This window comes from Dromiciops gliroides, chromosome 2, assembly GCF_019393635.1.
Source record: "Dromiciops gliroides isolate mDroGli1 chromosome 2, mDroGli1.pri, whole genome shotgun sequence".
NCBI lineage: Eukaryota > Metazoa > Chordata > Mammalia > Microbiotheria > Microbiotheriidae > Dromiciops > Dromiciops gliroides.
The window spans coordinates 677006541-677023745 of record NC_057862.1 but is presented as its reverse complement, the minus strand read 5'-3'; the positions used below and the strand labels follow the sequence as shown (position 1 = coordinate 677023745).

At 48.7% G+C, this 17205-nt stretch overlaps 1 protein-coding gene across 9 annotated transcripts in view; it reads right to left on the bottom strand.

Annotated features, from left to right (window-relative positions):
• Nucleotides 1–17205, bottom strand: part of DYSF (dysferlin) — a 255076-nt gene that overhangs the window by 29048 nt on the left and 208823 nt on the right. For 8 of the 9 annotated variants that reach the window (XM_043987208.1, XM_043987210.1, XM_043987212.1 and 5 more), the window contains one exon: nt 564–662. In XM_043987208.1, the coding sequence (XP_043843143.1) occupies nt 564–662 (99 nt within the window). Of the gene's footprint in view, nt 1–563; nt 663–9289; nt 9353–17205 lie in introns of all 9 variants that reach the window. The other variant, XM_043987206.1, reaches the window with a different exon arrangement.

Sequence of the window (17205 nt, the reverse complement as noted above, 5' to 3'; positions counted from 1 at the left end):
AACATGATAATACTAAATGAGAGCAAGGCTCAGGCTGCCTTTGATGGGGCTTTGGGACCTTTGAAAACTACATAGATGGAGGTCTACACGGAAACCTATCTGCTCTCTGCATCCAAGTGCTGCCCATTCTGTAAGGTCCCACTCACGCTCTAACTCCTCCAAGAAGTCTTTCATGATTCCCCTGCCTACGATGATCTCTCCTTCCTCTGGTTTAGGCTCAGCGCAAGGCAAAACTTCGTGACCATTGGGCTAGCCAGATGGTGGCTTCCCTCTAATTTTAGACCTTCAAGGAGGAGCTGGATAACAACCTGGTCAGGGATGCTGACCTCTAATGGTACTGTGTGTGGAGGTTCCTCTAAGATCCTGGAATATTCTGTAACTCTTTCAGCTCAAACCCCATATTCTATTTTCAATGTTCTAACCCTACTTCTCTTGTAAGGGTGTAGATTTCCCACGGGCAGGGATCATATCTCTCCCCTCATCCTCTTGTCCTCTCTACTGGGTTGAACCCCAGACTGAGCTCAAGGAATCTTCAATGAGGCAAAAGGACCCACAGTGCTCACCTGCAGAGTGTCAAACCCCTTCTCCAGGTAGGATCGACATTTTTCGTTCTCTCCCGTTGAGGCATAGAATTTACTCCACCAGTCGATGAACTCCTCCTCCTGAAGAGGGGACCAGGTTGCGGGGCGGTGGGGGCGGGGCGGGGGGGGGGAGAGAAAGATGGCTTAGGAGCTGAGCTGAGTTTTCAGTCCTGCCCTGAGGAACACCACAGAACTAGAAAATGCACCCCCTCCAAGAAGCCCTCCCTGGTAACAACATTCTTTCCAGGCAATACCAACCTACATTTCACAGCGCCATATTGGTTGTACTCATGGATCATCAATTTAAAACCTTGTGAAAGGTGCACATCATAACCTCTGAGATAGACTTCCAGGTCCCAGAATAATAATAATAAGTAACATTTATACAGTGCCTACTATGTGCCAGGCATTGTGCTAAGCACTTTACAAAGATGATCCCATTGGATCCCCACAACAACCCTATGAGATATGCTATTATTAGCCTCATTTTACAGATGAGGAAACTCAAACAGAGGTTAGGTAGTTTATTTAGCACAGTGCCTGGCACGTAGTGGATATTTAATATTGATGGACTGAATATGACAGAATCTTCTTCCAAACTGATCCCCAGCATTCCCAAGGTCACATCCAAAGGCAAGGAGTGGAAGCCACCAATAGAAGAGGTGCCCAACAGTGGGACCACCCCATGATCCTACATAGTCTCAGGGAAGGAGGGATAGAAGGGAGGGGAGTCTACAGGGAGCATCTCTGGCTTCCCCACTCACCAGAAGGGTCTTCTGCAGCACCAAAGAAACAACAAGAGGCAGTTGGTTTACAAAGCAACAAAGAACTGCAGCTCTGGGGTCAAGCACCAGCTACAAACATGCGCCAAACCACATACACAGGCAGGCACATTAGTGCATGCAGACAGAAACATGTATGTACAGATAAATGCGTGGAGAAATCTGAGGCACACAATCAATCCCCTCTCAGGGCCTCAGTTTCTGGGAATAACTAGGAACTTTTTTGCCTGGATTTAAAATGGGGGAGGAAAAGTGGGGGGGGTAGCATAATGAGGTGGGAAGAGAGGGGTCCCAGGAAGTGGGTTTGCTGGAGGAGAGGCCAGCCCATCTCCCCCATCTCATCTCTGCCATCCCCTTCAGTCTCCTCCCTCACCCTCTCCAAATCCCCAAAGGAAAAAACCAAAGCTCAGAAGAGAGTAATCCACTCACCCTCACACAACTATTAAGTAGGAAAGTGGGATTTAAATCCAGGTCCTCTGACTCAGCCTCATACATATATATATAATATATAATATGTATATAAATTCATATATATGAATTTATATTTTATTTTTATATATTTATGTGTATGTATATGAGTATATACACATATAAACATACACATTTGTATACCTATATAGACATGTACATGTATGTGTGTTGTGCCTGTATGTGCCTATGCCTGTGTGTATCACTGCACAGACATGTATGTGCACTACGTGGGTGTGCTCATGCATTTACATGTGTGTATATATGTACATGTGAACACACATATAAGTAGGCTGTCCACACGTCGAAGACTATGCATGTAGATATATGGGTATTAACATATAGACATGCCAACACACAGAAATACACACATCCTCACCCCCCCAAGAACATGCACCACATGTGTACACATACAAATATATATATATATAGGCACACACATAGATAGGCAGACCAACACAGGCCCATGGCTGGATGCCCCTTTGATTCCACAAAGGTCTGTCTACACCTCCCCACCCCGGGATAGTCAACTCTGCACCAGTGATTCCCAACCCGGGATCAACCACAATCACTGCAGAGATCCATCTCACTGAATAGCCCATTCTCAACAATGAGAAGATGTACCTTTATGTCTTCAACATGTGTGTAAATATTTTGAAAACCTGCATAGCTCTGTTTAAGCTCCCCCAGCAGAATACAGACTCCTTGAAGGTAAGATCTGCTTCTCATCTCTTGCATCCCCAAGGCCTTGCACATAGTAGGCTTGTTGGAGTTGATGGGGCTTGAATCAAATTGAACTCTTTTAAAGCCCTGTCACAGGATTTTGCCCTTTTAGAGTTACAGGATGGTAGATGAAAGCTGGTAGCGACAGCACAGGCCAACTAATATAACCCCTTTCTACCTGTGAAACCACTTCCCTTTCCTGAGCCCTCCAGCCCAAACTCCTCCCACTTTACCCTTCCATCATCTGCCTCTCTTCTCCTTTCAGTCTACCATATTGGCAGATGTATGACACTAAGGTCAAGAAAATGAAGTAGTTTGCCCAAGATCATCCAGAAATCAGGATTTGAACCCAGGTCTTAAGGCTACAGATCTAGGGCTCCCTCCACTATGCCCCAAATACTGATAACACAACCTTCATGTGGAGGTCCTTAACATCCTTTGACATTAAACAGAGATTCTCAGTTACGAAAACGTTGGGCATGACCGCTCAGGGTCCATGCCCAAGCCAGGTGTTTGACTTTCCACTGGCTGTTGGCACAGACCCCTCGTGCCTCCTGAAAGTCTCTGTTGACATTTTCCCTCTCTCTATTTGCCTTCACTCCATCCTCTGACCATCAGGAACTGGGAAGATGAGCCTTTCAGATGAGCCTTTCAAGCCAAAACACTTGGTTAGCACCAACAATCCCAAGGGAAGGTAGTGAAAAGTGGAGAGAGAAGACTGAACATATGAGGACTTTCTTGGTCTGTTTTGGGGGAATCAATGACCCTGAGTCTGGAGCACCCCAGAATGGGAGATAGGGAGAAAAGATGGGCCTGTTGGGTGGGGAGAGAGAAGAAGCAAAACCAAGGGATGAACCCCTAAAAATCAGAACATGGCCCAGCATCTTGAGAATGTAAAACCTTCCCAAGTCCTCTTTTATATACAGAGATAATGGCTGGCTTCAAATACTGTTGTAGAGAACCAAGATGAGATTTGCACACTTAAGAAATGTTTATCTCAGAGGCCAAAACTTGAGGAGAATCAGAGGAAGCAGAAAAGAGGCAGATTTTCACTTGATACGAATATAACCCCCATCCCAGAGAGTCCCATACCAATGGCTTTTGGACTGGGGTTACATAAGAAAAACCTTCCTTCCCAAGGGCAATGGGCTGCCTTCCCCCATTAGATTGTAAGCTCATTGAGGGCAGAGAGTGTCTTCTACCTCTTTTTGTTTCCTCAATTCTTAGCTGAGTGCCTGGCATAAAATAGGCGTTAAATATAGGTTGGTTCGTTGATTGATTGATTGGCTCTAGAGATGGGGTTAGGAAGGGGGGGGCATCTCCCTTCTTGAAGACCATCAAGCAGAGGTTAGATGACCGCTTTGTGGGGAGTGTTGTAATGGGAATTACTTGGGGCTATGGTTTGGAATAGATCACCATTGAAGTCCCTTTCAACTTTGAGGTCCTATAATCTTTATCCTTTGAGAAAGACCAAAAGGACTAAATTAATTTAGATGATTAAATGAAGATCTATTCATATTCCTCAAGTTAAGAAGTGTAGCCAAAAGACTTTAGTTTCACATTTTTGCTCATGCCAACAGGGATAGGGCTGAAAACTTATTCTGTCTATCAAAAAGGCTTTGCTGGGTAAGAAGCCCACGCAGTATTGCAAGGGGCGTTTTTAACTACCTAAGAAAACCAAGAGCTTTAAAGTGACTCAGAGGCAGCCATAGTCAAGGGTTCTTTCCCCATTAAAGCAGTTCCCCTAAAGGCCTCTATTTGGTGAGCCTACTTCTATTTCCTGCACATAGTGAAAGGAGTCAAACCCGCATCTTTACAATGATTATACACCTCTGACTTTCACAGAACCAGAGATTCGGAGCTGGAAGGAACCTCTGAGGGCATCTCCAACCCCCTCCGTTTGTTTACAGATAAGTGAAAGTGATTTGCCCAAGGGAACAAAGAGAGTAAACATCAGAGGTAGTATTTGAACCCATCTCCCCTGACACCCAATTCAAAGCTCTCAGCTCTTCCCCTTTTGTAAAAGAGATGCTTCTCTACAGCTCCCATGATTGTGAGTGTGATGGAGCAGCCACCTGGAGCAGGGCACTGCCACCCACCTCCCGAACATTGGGTGAAGATGGCGAGCAGCGCTTCGTCATCCTTGAGGCCAGATCCAGAGAGAAGGGCCCCTGGATTGGAGCAGGAGCGTGGGGATCCACTTCCTGACCTCAAGGGCGGTAAGGGACACTGGGGCATTTTACTGAGGGAATCCAGGGCCTTTCTCCCAGGAGGACAGTGGAAGGAAAATCACTTTGGCTTTGCACCCTTGGCACCTACTATGTGCCAGGCTTTACAATTGTGATTTCACGTGATCCTCACAACAGGCCCGGGGAGTGGGTGCTATGATTGTCCCTGTTTTACAGGTGAGGAAACCGAGGCAAACAGGGACGAAGTGACTTGCCCGGGTAGTATCTGGGGCAAGATTTGAACCCAAGTCTTTCCCTCTATCCGCTGTGCCGCCAGCTGCCTAATTCTAGGTCAGATACAGACCTTCAGAAGCACAGACCTTCAGAATTGGAAATACAGGCTGTCCAGTCCAACCCCTACCTGAAAGGCATCCCCGAAAGGACAGCCTCACACTGAAGGCTTCCTCTGTGTGTGTGTGTGTGTGTGTGTGTGTGTGTGTGTGTGTGTGTGTGTGTGTGTGAAGGGGGGTGGGGGTCCGCTGCCTGTGCCCCGAGGCAGCCCAGCCTCCTTTGAGCCCCAATTGTAAGGATATTTGTTGTTTCCCCTCTGAAATCCAGCCTCAGTTTGCCTCTTTGCCGCTTCTCCCAGGTGCTCCTGGTCCTGACCTCTGGGCTCAACGGAAAAAAGCCAATCCCTCTTCCACACGGGAGTCCTTGGCATGCTTAAGGCCGGCTGCCAGGGCCCAGGCTGGAGCAGGCGGCGGCTGAGGCTGCTTTCCTCTGTGAGATGCTGGGAACTGTTCTCAAGAATGAGGCTGGAAATCCCATCAGGCCGCCCCTGGTGCTTTGCCTTGGGGACAAATATTAGTCACTCTGTGCCTCGATGATGCCCAAGGTCCCTTTGAGCCCCCAAGGTGCCTGAATTCTGGAAAAAGGGGTGAATGTTCTGTCTCTGGGTTGGAATCAGAGTGAGCATGGAGTCAGGGGGAGGGACAGGATGACCCTTTCTGGACCTCTCCAGCCAAAGGCTCTAGAATTCTCTTCTAGAGGAGGCAGGGTTGGGGAGTGGGCGGTGAGGGGTGTTTGGGCCAGCTTCTCCCCATCCAGGTCTGGGGCTCCTGCCAGGCAACAGTCTCACCCCCTGCAGGGTGTGCTAGGGGAGAAGGGCCCCCCCCAGGAGACCACAAGAATGTTTGGAGGGGAGCTCGGGGGGAGGGGAAGGCGCCCGGAGCCTGCTCTGGCCTCCAACAGCAGGGATCCAATGTCGGCATCGACTCCAGCTCCTCGGAACAGGAGAGACCGTAAAGTATGCGCCCTGCATTATTCCAAATAGCTTACAGACTCAGGCTCGGATTCCCTCTCCTCCCCTCCACTTGTCATCTGATGGAGGATTTGGATTTGCCACGGATGACTCACCGAAGACCAGGCCAGATTACAAGCCATGATAGGCAGAGGGGGCACGCAGAGCGGGCCAACCCGCCGAATCCGAGGATCTCTGGGAAAGACGGCCCAGCCGCTTTCAAGTACTCAGGCTGAGGCCGCTGTGGCCAAACCGAGGCTTGAAAGGGGCCTGCTTTAATGAACAGATAAGAATCATCAGGGAATTTGCCCAGTATATGCCAATGGATGAATACAGAGCAACCGTGAGGGTCAGGAAGGGTTGGGTTTGAGTTCTACCACCGCCAGCCCCTTACTGACTGTGGCTGACTTAACCTCTCAGTGCCCCCCTAAGCTATTCTCAAGGCTCTGAATTACAGCTGAGTTGCTGATATGCATCACTGGAAGGAATTTCCACGCTGGGGCTCACTTTCACTGATGCAATCACAAGTCTAGACTGCAAAGTACCATTGGGTGCTGCTAATGCTGGGAAACACTGCTTCTCTTCAACTCGGCCTCTCATCTCTGGATGTGTTACGAGGAGGTCACAGACTTCTTTTCAGTCTTTTGTGCCCCACCACTCAAGATGTCTCTCCTGCAGAAAATGTTAGGCTGGGCCTTGTCTGCATTATGGCTCCTTCCAAATTAATTGCCTCTGAATTAATGACATTTGGAGGTCAACATTGTTGTTGTTCAGTCGTGACCGACTCTTCGTGACCCACTTGGAGTTTCTTGGCAGAGATACTAGAGTGGTCTACCATTCCTTTTCCGGCTCATCTTACAGATGAGGAAACTGAGACAAACAGCGTCCAGTGACTTGCCCAGGGTCACACTGCTAAGCAAGGATCTGAGGCCAGATTTGAACTCAGAAAGATGTCTTTCTGATTCCAAGCCCAGCATTATAAAAAATTGCACATTGATGCTGGGTAACTGGCTGAAACCAAGCCTTAGTTAAAAGCATTTGGCAAGGGGCGGCTAGGTGGTGCAGTGGATAGAGCACCGGCCCTGGAGTCAGGAGGACCTGAGTTCAAATCCGACCTCAGACACTTAACACTTACTAGCTGTGGGGCCCTGGGCAAGTCACTTAACCCCAATTGCCTCACAAAAAAAAAAAAAAAGAGCATTTGGCAAAGGACTGTTGTTAGAAAAAGTGTTTTCTCCTTCTCTGCCCCCAGAAAAGAGACTGTGAGACAGGAAGCACTATGATACACCCAATGTTCTGGATTTGAAGGGCGGAAGACATGGGTTCCAATCCTGACTCCCACATTTATTACCTAGGTGACCTAGAATAAGTCTCTAGAACTGTATGGGCTTTGGTTTTCTCATATCTAAAGGGTGGGGGGAGGGGGGAGGGGGGAGGGGGCCTTTAAGGTCCCTCCAAGTTCTAAGGTCAATCACAGTTGTGCCACCAGGAGCCCTTACAAGGAAGGCTAAACAGAGAGAGGAGGGTGGAGGTGGTCGCCTTCTCTGGGAAGCCCTCCCGGATTGACTCTGTCTGTTCTCCATCCCATCCAGATTGCTGACCAGCCACAGCCCTTCTGTTATCGCTGTGTCTCTATGGGCTCCTGCCTTGTCCAGCAAGCCTACTCTATGAAGTCGGGGACCTCCAGGAAAGCAGAGAACTGTGCGTCCCCCAACAAACAGGCAGCACCCCTAGAGCCCGGGCATGTGTCCCTTTGCTTACTGGGGGGCCTGGTTCTTCCCTGTGTGACTATGGGCAAGTTGTAAGATCTTACATGCTATAGGGGATTGCAAACATAAGTGTGTGTTTCTCTCTCCCTAAGGCCAGACAGTGTTTTGTTTGGATTCCCACCACAGCCTTTGCCCCCAAGCCCAGATGCACAGGCCAGTGATCCCCTTTTTCAGCTCTGTTTCCCACAACTTCGGCCTACAGGAGAGCTGACCCAGAATAGGGTGTGGCTGATCTGGGCCCTGAAGCCAGCCTCACACCCTCTGAGTCAGGGGGAGACAGAAGGAGCCTGGGAGGGGCTGGGGAATGGGAAAGGAAGGAAGGAGTGGAGAAGCCATGCTTGCTCATGTCAGTGTGCCCCCCATCTCTCCGCGCTAGAACCCATGTGCTTCCCCAAAGGCTGCCCACAGCATGCATGCACCCCCACCTCAAGCCCGTGGCCATGCTGTCTCCCCAAAGTGTGCGGTTGGGGGGATGTGGCGGGGGGAAGGCTGGAGAGGCTGGCTCTGGACAAAACCCCCAAAGAACTGCCCCTTCTGAGAAATCCTTCCAGAACTGCGGCTGCCTCTGTGGCCTAAGGCACTCACTGACCCGCTGCTCCCCTGCTGGTCCCAATTACTGTGCTTCTAGAGAAGCAGAGTGATCCATGGAGGGGGCCCCAGACTTGACTTTGGAAAACCACAGGCCCGATCGGATCCCTGTGCTCTCACTCACCAGCCATAAGACAGCTTCAGGTGAGTCAAAGTATCCGGGGTCTAGAGCTAAAAGGGACCTCAGAGGCCATCCCATCTAACTCTCATTTCACAGACGTTGATGCGACTTCCTCAAGCCCATCCAGGTAGCAAGTAGCAAAGGTAGGATTTGAACCCAGATCTCCTGACTCCTGAACCAGTGCTCTCCTCCACATCTAAGCCTCAATTTCCTCATCTGTAAACTTTTGAGAATGATGTTTGTGTGTCCCACCCACACCAGATTGTTGCAAAGGAATTATTAACCAATTAGTATATTAGTAGAATGCAAACTTCTCAAGGCCAAGCACCGTTTCATTTTCTGTTTTGGTATTTCCAGCACCCAGGCCAGCGCCGGCCACGTGGTAGGGGCTTAGCAGATGCTTGACGAGTGGCTGGATTGAGGAAACTGTCTCTAAAGCACTAAATAAACGTGCTGCTATCATCTTTATGTGCGTCCCAGCCTTCCCAGCAGTCATGGTCTGACACTAGCTGGGCCTGGGGACCTCTGCAGGCATCTTGCCCCAGTGGGGAGAGCCCTGGGTCTACAGACCCAGTGTAATTCTGAGCAAAGCAGCAAACAAGCCTGTGAGAGAAATCACGGAAGTGACTGAAATTCCCCAAAGACTGACTGCGATTTGGGGGGATCACCCATGTTGTGAAGCCTTCTCATGAAGGCACAGATAACTGAGAGCTGACTGAGCTCTGTCGGGCCTCAGGGAGCATCCATCCCCATTCTCCCCCCACCAAAAAAAGGGTTAACGATACCTACATGGGCACCAGATGAAGACGACACCAAGTTAATGGGGGCTGAGCCAATCATACCGTCTGCAAGCTACAAATTAAACAGGGAAGTTAGCAACGGGGTTAGAAAGACTGCCCTTGGAGCAACATGGGAGAAAGCTGGTCTCCACCACCCTCCACACACGTACCCCACGCTCATTCCCATGCTCTGGTGTAATGGATATCCCTCCCTCCCCATTCGCTTGTACACCCCTTGAGGGCAGGGGCTGTTCTGGCCTGCCTTTCTAACCCAGCACTTAGTCAGTCATGTAGTAAACACTTTAAAAACATCATTTAGCTACTGGTTGAGTTAAAGGAAGGAAGGAAGAAAATAAGCATTTGGGAAGTACCTGTTATGTGCCAGATGCTCTGCTAAGTGTTTTACAAATAGAATCTCATCTGATCCTCATAACAATCCTGTGAGGTCCTTGTATTTACTATCCCCATTTTATGGATAAGTCACACAGTTAGTAAGTTTCCAAGCCAGTCTTGGAACCCAGATCTTCCTGACTGCAGGCCTAGGGCTCTATCTACTGCACCACCTAGCTGTCCCCACCTCCCACATCGGAATAGACCTAGAGGTGAAAGGGACCTCAGAGATCACCTAGAACAGACCCCCTCATTTCACAAATCAGGAAGCTGAGACCCAGGGACACAAGCTCTCAGAGCTGGAAGGACTCAGGGGAAGGAGGTATTGGAGCCTGAGGTTCAGCTGACTCTAAGCCCAGTGTTCTCTTTGGTGCTCCCCTTCCCATCCAGCAGTGCAATGAATTCTGGGTCTTGATCTGAGTCACCAAGGGCAGAAAGATGCTCCTCCCTCCCGTCAGGCTGCTTCCCAGTGCACATACCTGGCCCCGGGAGGGGCCTTTCCCAACCCTCCCAGCGAGGAATGTTCTGGAGTAGAGAACGGCTTGGAAGGAAAATGACTTAGAAGGAGAAGATTCCCTCAGTATGAAAAGTGATGGCTCCATGGGCCAGGATTTGTGCTAGAATCCCAAAGAGGGCCAAGGGATGGCTCTTGTCCCCAAACCCTGGAATCAAGGGACCCTCCTGGGAGATGGAAGCAGGGAGGGGACATTCTTCTTTCCCCAACAGGGAGTGACGCCAAAGGGACAGGGGGTGGGAGGGGAACACCCACTGCTGAGTTCAGGCTGGGGTGAGGAGCAGGCAGGGAGGGCTTGGAAAAACTCAGACTGGCAGAGCAGGGTGAGACTTGATCCCCTGGTCTCCCCCCACCCCACCCCCCACTTAATTACAGAAGAAGAAACTGAGCCTGAGAAATGTGAAAGAATCTTAGATAAAATGAGACCATTCGATTTAGAACAGGAAGATCCCTTAGAGATGGTCAGAACCACTTTGGGGGAGGGGGGTCCCAGGGACCCCTTCTCAGCATCATGCTTTTACTTGTATAAAATGAAATCCATAGGAGTACAAAGGAAACCAATTATATTGAAATACAGTTATCCACACAGGCTCATTTCAGAGGGAGAGATCAGAGACCCAGGGAGAGCACAAGCTTTGTCCAGCATCCCGGAGTTAAGAAATGGAAGCTCAAAGAGGGGGATTCAGGCAGTACTGAGGAGGGGGCCAGTCCCTGGCCTGTGAGAGCATGAGTTTGGGAATCAAGAAACTTGGGTCCCACAGCAGACCTACTCCTGACGGACCTTAGGGAAATCGCCTGAGCTCTCATGACATCTATAGGACAAAGGAAGCAAACAGTTCGGCCCGTTGGAAGGAGCCCTGAATTTGGAGTTGAACTGGGTTCAGGTCCTGCCTCCTATGCCTACACCCCCGGATGACCTTGGACAAGTTGAGTAAATCTCGCTGAGCCTCAGTTTCCTCTCCTCTAAAATGAAGAGACAGGACCAGACTAGATGGCTCCTTCCACTTCTCGATCAATGGTCCCGTCATTCATTTCTGGACTCTTGCCCCAAATTGCCTTTGTGACCTTGGACAAAGCCCTGACCCTCACTTTGCTAGTCAGTAAAAGGAAGATCCTGGGTCCCTCCAGAACAGTGTTTAAAGCGGAAGTGATCCATCAAACTTCAGAGTCCTGTGGAATGATCAGAGGATTGGAGCAGATACTAATAATGACTAACATGGGTGTATCCCTTTAAGGTCTGGGAGGGGCTTCACATTTTACAGATGAACAAATTGAGATAAAAAAAACCCATTAAGTGACTTGCCCAGGGTCACACAGCTCCAGGAGTTGGGAAGACCCGAAGTCAAATCCAGCCTCAGACACTTACTGACCCCAGAGAAATCACTTAACCTCAGTTTCTTCATCTGTAAAATGGAGATACTTACTAGCCCTGACTTCCCAAGGGGGTTGTGAGATCAAATGAGATCATATTTATAAATGGCCTTGCCAGTATGATTACTAACCATCGGAGGCAGGATTTGAACCCAGACCTTCCTGGTTCCATGTCCACTCCTCCACACTGTTGTTTCCCAACTCCCAAAGTCCTGGAAAAGTGAGCTCTCCTCAGATCAGAGATCTAGAACCAGGAGTGACCTAAGAGTCTACTTAGCCCAAACCTCTCACTTTACAGATGAGGGAACTGAGGCCGGGCATATGAAATGCCCAAAGTCTCAGAGGCAGTGAGGCTCCGAGGGAGGATGAGCTCACGACCTCGGGTGTCAGCAAAGGGAGAAGCGAGGTCTGGTCCCTTCCAGAAGAGTGACCACAGAGTCCGGGCTGCCTGGCTCCACCCTGCCCCACCCACCTCCATCTCCAGTCTCAGAGCGAGACTCCGTGTTTAGGCTGGATTTTGTCACACTTTTCTTTTTTAAGGAAGGCCAGAATAGGAGGAGAAGGTCACAGGGGAAACAGAGAGGAAGGAAAGAAATAGAACTAAACACAGGGCTGACAAAGGTCTAGTCCGACTTCCCAAATGACACGTTCCTGTTTGGGATCCAGGAAGGGGCTGAATGTCGTGGGGCCTGGGGAATGGGCAGGGAGCACATCGCCACCAGGAGCTGTCCGGAGGGACAAGCACCTCACCGGACCTCAGAGGCCATCAAGGCCACCCTGACCTAACAGGAATCTTCTCTGCACAGCCATTTGATAGAAAAGAAGCTCTCTGAGGGCAGGGACTGTGTGAAGGTTGTCTTTACAGCCCAGGGCCAGTCACAGAGCCTGGCACACAGTGGGCACTTGGTCCTAGCTTCTCCCCCCTTCCCTACCGCAGCAGGGTGGAGGAGGGGTCGAGAAGTCTTGAGTTAGGAATTCGGGGGGGGGGGAGGGAGTCCTCTCTCCCCTCCCCCCCAGGCTGCCCCATTCCTGCTCATCTGAGAAGCAGTGAAGAATCCTGTGTACATAAGCTCCATTGCCCACTCCACCAGCCTCCCTCCTCACCCCTCTGCTCCTGCTTCCTCCCTCCTGGCTTCTCAAGTCTTGTACAAACCCCTGGGCTGCAACTCGGCCCAACTCCCTGTCTGGGCGTGTAGAGGGGATCTGGTGGCGCCAGCGGGGACAGGGGCGCGGCCAGCACGGGAACCGTCTGCCCACCACATCTAACCGGGACTCTGGTCGGGATGCTGAGGGGAGGGCTCTTGCCAGGACATTCTAGGAGCCCCACCCCAGGCCTTCAGGGCTTGCACTAATAGACCTTAATGAGGAGCAGGCCTGGGGCAGGGGGAAGGAAAAGAGAAGGGGGGGTCACCCTGGCATACCACTAGGGAACACCCCCACTGCCTTCTCCCCACCGTCACTGGGGAGACCGCCCCAGGCTCACAAAGTTCCAAGGGCACAGAAAGAGAGACCACATCAGGAAAGGTTTTGAACTCTATGTGTGTGCACATCTGGCTGTGTTTCTATGGGTGTGTGTGTGTGTGTGTGTGTGTGTGTGTGTGTGTGTGTGTGTGTGTATACATTTTATTCGTCATCTTTTCCATCAAGACAAAAGATCACAGTTCCAGAGCTGCAAGGGACTTCAGAAGCCATCATGAATCCGACCCCCCTACTTTTATATGTGAGGAAACTGAGGCAAAGAGATTCAATGACTTGCCCAGGCTCAAACACTGGATCTAGAACTGGGAGGAGTCTTGGAAGCCATGGTCTGACCCCCTCATTTAACAGATAAAAAAAAAAAACTATAGCACAACAAAAATGATTTGTCCAAGGTCACACAGGTTCTGTCAAAGGTAAGATTTGAACTCAGGTCCTTTAACTCCAGAACCAGTGCGCTACTACTGCAGAATGCTAGAGTAAGGGACACATAACTTGGTCTGGAACTCCCACTCTCAGACTCGTGAAAGTTATAAAAGGCTCCCTCTGTTTCTGTCTCTGTCCCTTTGTGTGTGTCTCTCTCTTCTCTGTCTCTCTCTTGTCTCTCTCCCTGTCTCTCTCTGTCTCTATGTGTGTGTGTGTGTGTGTCTCTCTCTCTCTCTGTCTCTCTCTCTGTCTCTCTCTCTGTCTCTCTCTCTCTGTCTCTCTCTCTCTGTCTCTCTCTCTCTCTCTCTGTCTCTCTCTCTCTCTCTCTGTCTCTCTCTCTCTCTCTCTCTGTCTGTCTCTCTCTCTCTCTCTCTCTCTCTCTCTCTCTCTCTCTCTCTCTCTCTCTCTCTCTCTCTCTCTCTCTCTCTCTCTCCAAGCATGCTAACACCAGCCACGTTCTCCTTTCAGGAACTGCTGCTCTCCCATTCTCCCTTCCTTCAGGAATTTCCAATCTTATGCTGATACAATGAGGACAGAGAAGAAAAAAACAAACCATGTAGGAAACACGGAAGTCTAACTAAATCACCAATCGCACTCATCAAAGATTTTCTATTTTTAAAAATTGGCATACAATTGTAACCCTATTCTACATGTTTGGGTGACCAAAGTACCAACAGGTCCTCGTCACAAATTGAATTGATGGAGTTCACCCATGGGGATCTAAGGAAATAAGAATCATTTGTCTTCTACACGTTCAAGTTTACACCTGAACATTCTTGACAACAACCACCACAAGCCCTAAATTCTTTCAGAAAAGTTCCATCCAAAATGTGAGTGAAATTAATTTAGCATTATTGAACAAAGCACGCTGGCATTGGGCATCATCTAGGAAATCAGGCGGATGGTGTAGACATGATCCCCCTAAATGAGATGCTACAGCCTCTGATTTGACTATATGCCAATATCAAGAATCCTGGGGGTTAAAGATGGAGCAAGGATTAGTCGCTCTCCCTGATCTAGAGATATTCTCTGGTCCTCGATTCAAACAAAAATGCCTTCTTTAGCTAACTCTAGAGGGGATGGAACAGTGGGCATGAAATCCCACCTAGAGATCCTAGCAAGCATTTAAGATTCTGTTTCTTTGACAAATCCTCAGATGCCACAGACTCAAGTTCCTCTACCACCCCGACTGACACCCACCAGACACCCTCCAGTCCATTAATGTTCTATGGCTCTCAGAAGAAAACACAGTACCCCAGATGTGGTCTGATGAGCCCAGAGTCAGAGGTAATATGTCGCCCTTGGCTCATGAGACCGCCTACCTGGATGTTACACCTCTATTAGTGAAGCCCAAGCCTACATAGGCTTTTTGGTCACTATCACAACCGAGACCTTAGAGTAGCGATCTTTCTATTATTTCGGTTATTATTTCTAGTATCTAGAGCAGTGCCTGGCCCATAGTAGGTGCTTTCAAAATACTTATTGATTGACCAGTTTGTCCAACATGCCATCCACTAAAACCCCAAAGTTCTTTTCAGACAATCTATTATTTAACATCTCCCACCATTTTATGAAATTGATTTCTAAAAATTCAAATATAAAACTTTACATTTTTCCCTCAAAAATCCTATCTTCTTCAATTTATCTCAAGGTGTCCTCCTGATGAATTCTTTGGGACTCCTGACTTTTTTGTGTTAGCAATACTTTCCAGCTCCATGTTATCTAAACATTTGATAATCTGTGCCTTTATTCCAAGTCATAGACAACATTCTTTAAAAGCTCCTGGTTTGACAGATGGGGAAACTGATGCCCAAATGAATTGACTTCCCCTATGTTACCCAGGTGGTAAATGATAGGGTAGGATTTGAACCCAGGTTCACTGACCTCCAGTTCAGTGCTTTTTCCTGTAAACATGCTGCCTCTCAAGGTGCGGGCAGGGGATGGGGTGTGGGGAGTGGCAGGCATACTTTTGACCTTGGAAATGGCATTTACATATCTAAGTACTCCTTGCCATTTCTCTATTCTTTCCATCTCTGTGTTTATCATAGCCTGGACCTCCTCCTCCATACCTAACACTGGCACCTTCCACTAAACCTTCTCCAACTATTCCAGCCCATAACAATACCTCCCTGGTGGTACTGTTGAACTTAACTATTTCTAGCTACTTTATAAAACACCCATATTGGGAAATACTTCAAGACGATCAATATGCCCTTCTCTTTTTTCCTTCACTACCCTTGACACAGACTGGACATATAACAGGTACTACATAAATCCTCATTTGGTTGATTGGGCAGATTGAGAATAGGGTGAAAGTTCATATCAAGTGTCCATATCTTTTTTTATTAATAAAGTATTTTATTTTTTTCCTGTTACATGTAAAGATAGTTCTCAACTTTTGTTTATACAAGCTTTCCAATTTCAGATTTTTCTCCCTCCCTCCCTTCCCTCCCCCCTCCCCTAGACAGCAGGCAATCTGATATCGGTTTATATATATATATATGTGTGTGTGTGTGTGTGTCCATATCTTAAAGCACCTGGTAAAGAGCCAAAAATATCTCAACGGAAGAAATGCCACATCTGGCATGTCCCTAAGGGAAAGAATCTGATGATGCAGATGTGGTGAATGGTAGTGATCATGGGCATGGAGATGGGGGTGCTAATAGAAGGGGAGCTGAAGACAACGACGGCAGTGACGGCCATCACAACAGAAGGAGTGGTTATGGAGATGATGGTGGTGGCAGTGGTGGAGATTAACAGTCACAGAGTAGTTTCTCCATTATCTAAATTGAATGATAAGAGATGGTGGTGATTGTGTTATAATCCAAGCCACTCCAAGCACGGCTAGGTGTTGAGGATGGAAATAGGGAATCGACCCATGATTTCATTAGTCTGGGGAACTCCCTCTACCAATGCCGCTTGGCATAACACAGTCTTAGAGAGTTGTACAAACTTAGCTCTGAGAAGATAAGCTCAGGATCACACAGTCAGTATGGGTTAGAAGCAGCAATTGAACACAGGTCATCCTGGCTTTGAGGCTGACTCTCTACCCAGACTTCAAAATCTTGATGAAAAATGGTCCCTGCGGGGCAGCTAGGTGGCGCAGTGGATAGAGCACCGGCCCTGGATTCAGGAGGACCTGAGTTCAAACCCAGCCTCAGACACTTGACACTTACTAGCTGTGTGACCCTGGGCAAGTCACTTAACCCCAACTGCCTCACCAAAAAAAAAAAAAAAGTCCCTGCTCTCAATGGGTTTCCATTCTACTGGCGCAATATAACACGTCGACAGGAATATAGTGTGTCCTAAAGCCTTAGTGCATTAACAGATTCGGACTGTACTATATGACTTAGGGGACATCCTGAATTCATGATCATTTGAGAAAGGAGAAAGAACAACCAGAATGATCCAGGAAGTCTTCCCATAGGAGGTGGTGCCTTACCTGGGATAATAAGAGGTAAAGGGTGCGAAGGGAGGTGATGGAGGTGACAGGATGGTGGTGGTTATGGTGACCATGGCAACAGTGAGGGATGAAGAGTAGAAGATGATGATGACAATAACAGGGTGAAGACACCGATGGTCCAAGAAAGGGTGTCACCCAGTCTTCCTTGGGACCCTGGAGGCCACCATTTTGCCCTAAGTATCATGTTCAAGGTCAAGGGCCAGAAACACGTCTGCCCATCTCTCCATCACAAGTCAATCCCTTCCATATTGACATACCACGGCAAAATGATGAATCCTCCCCCTAC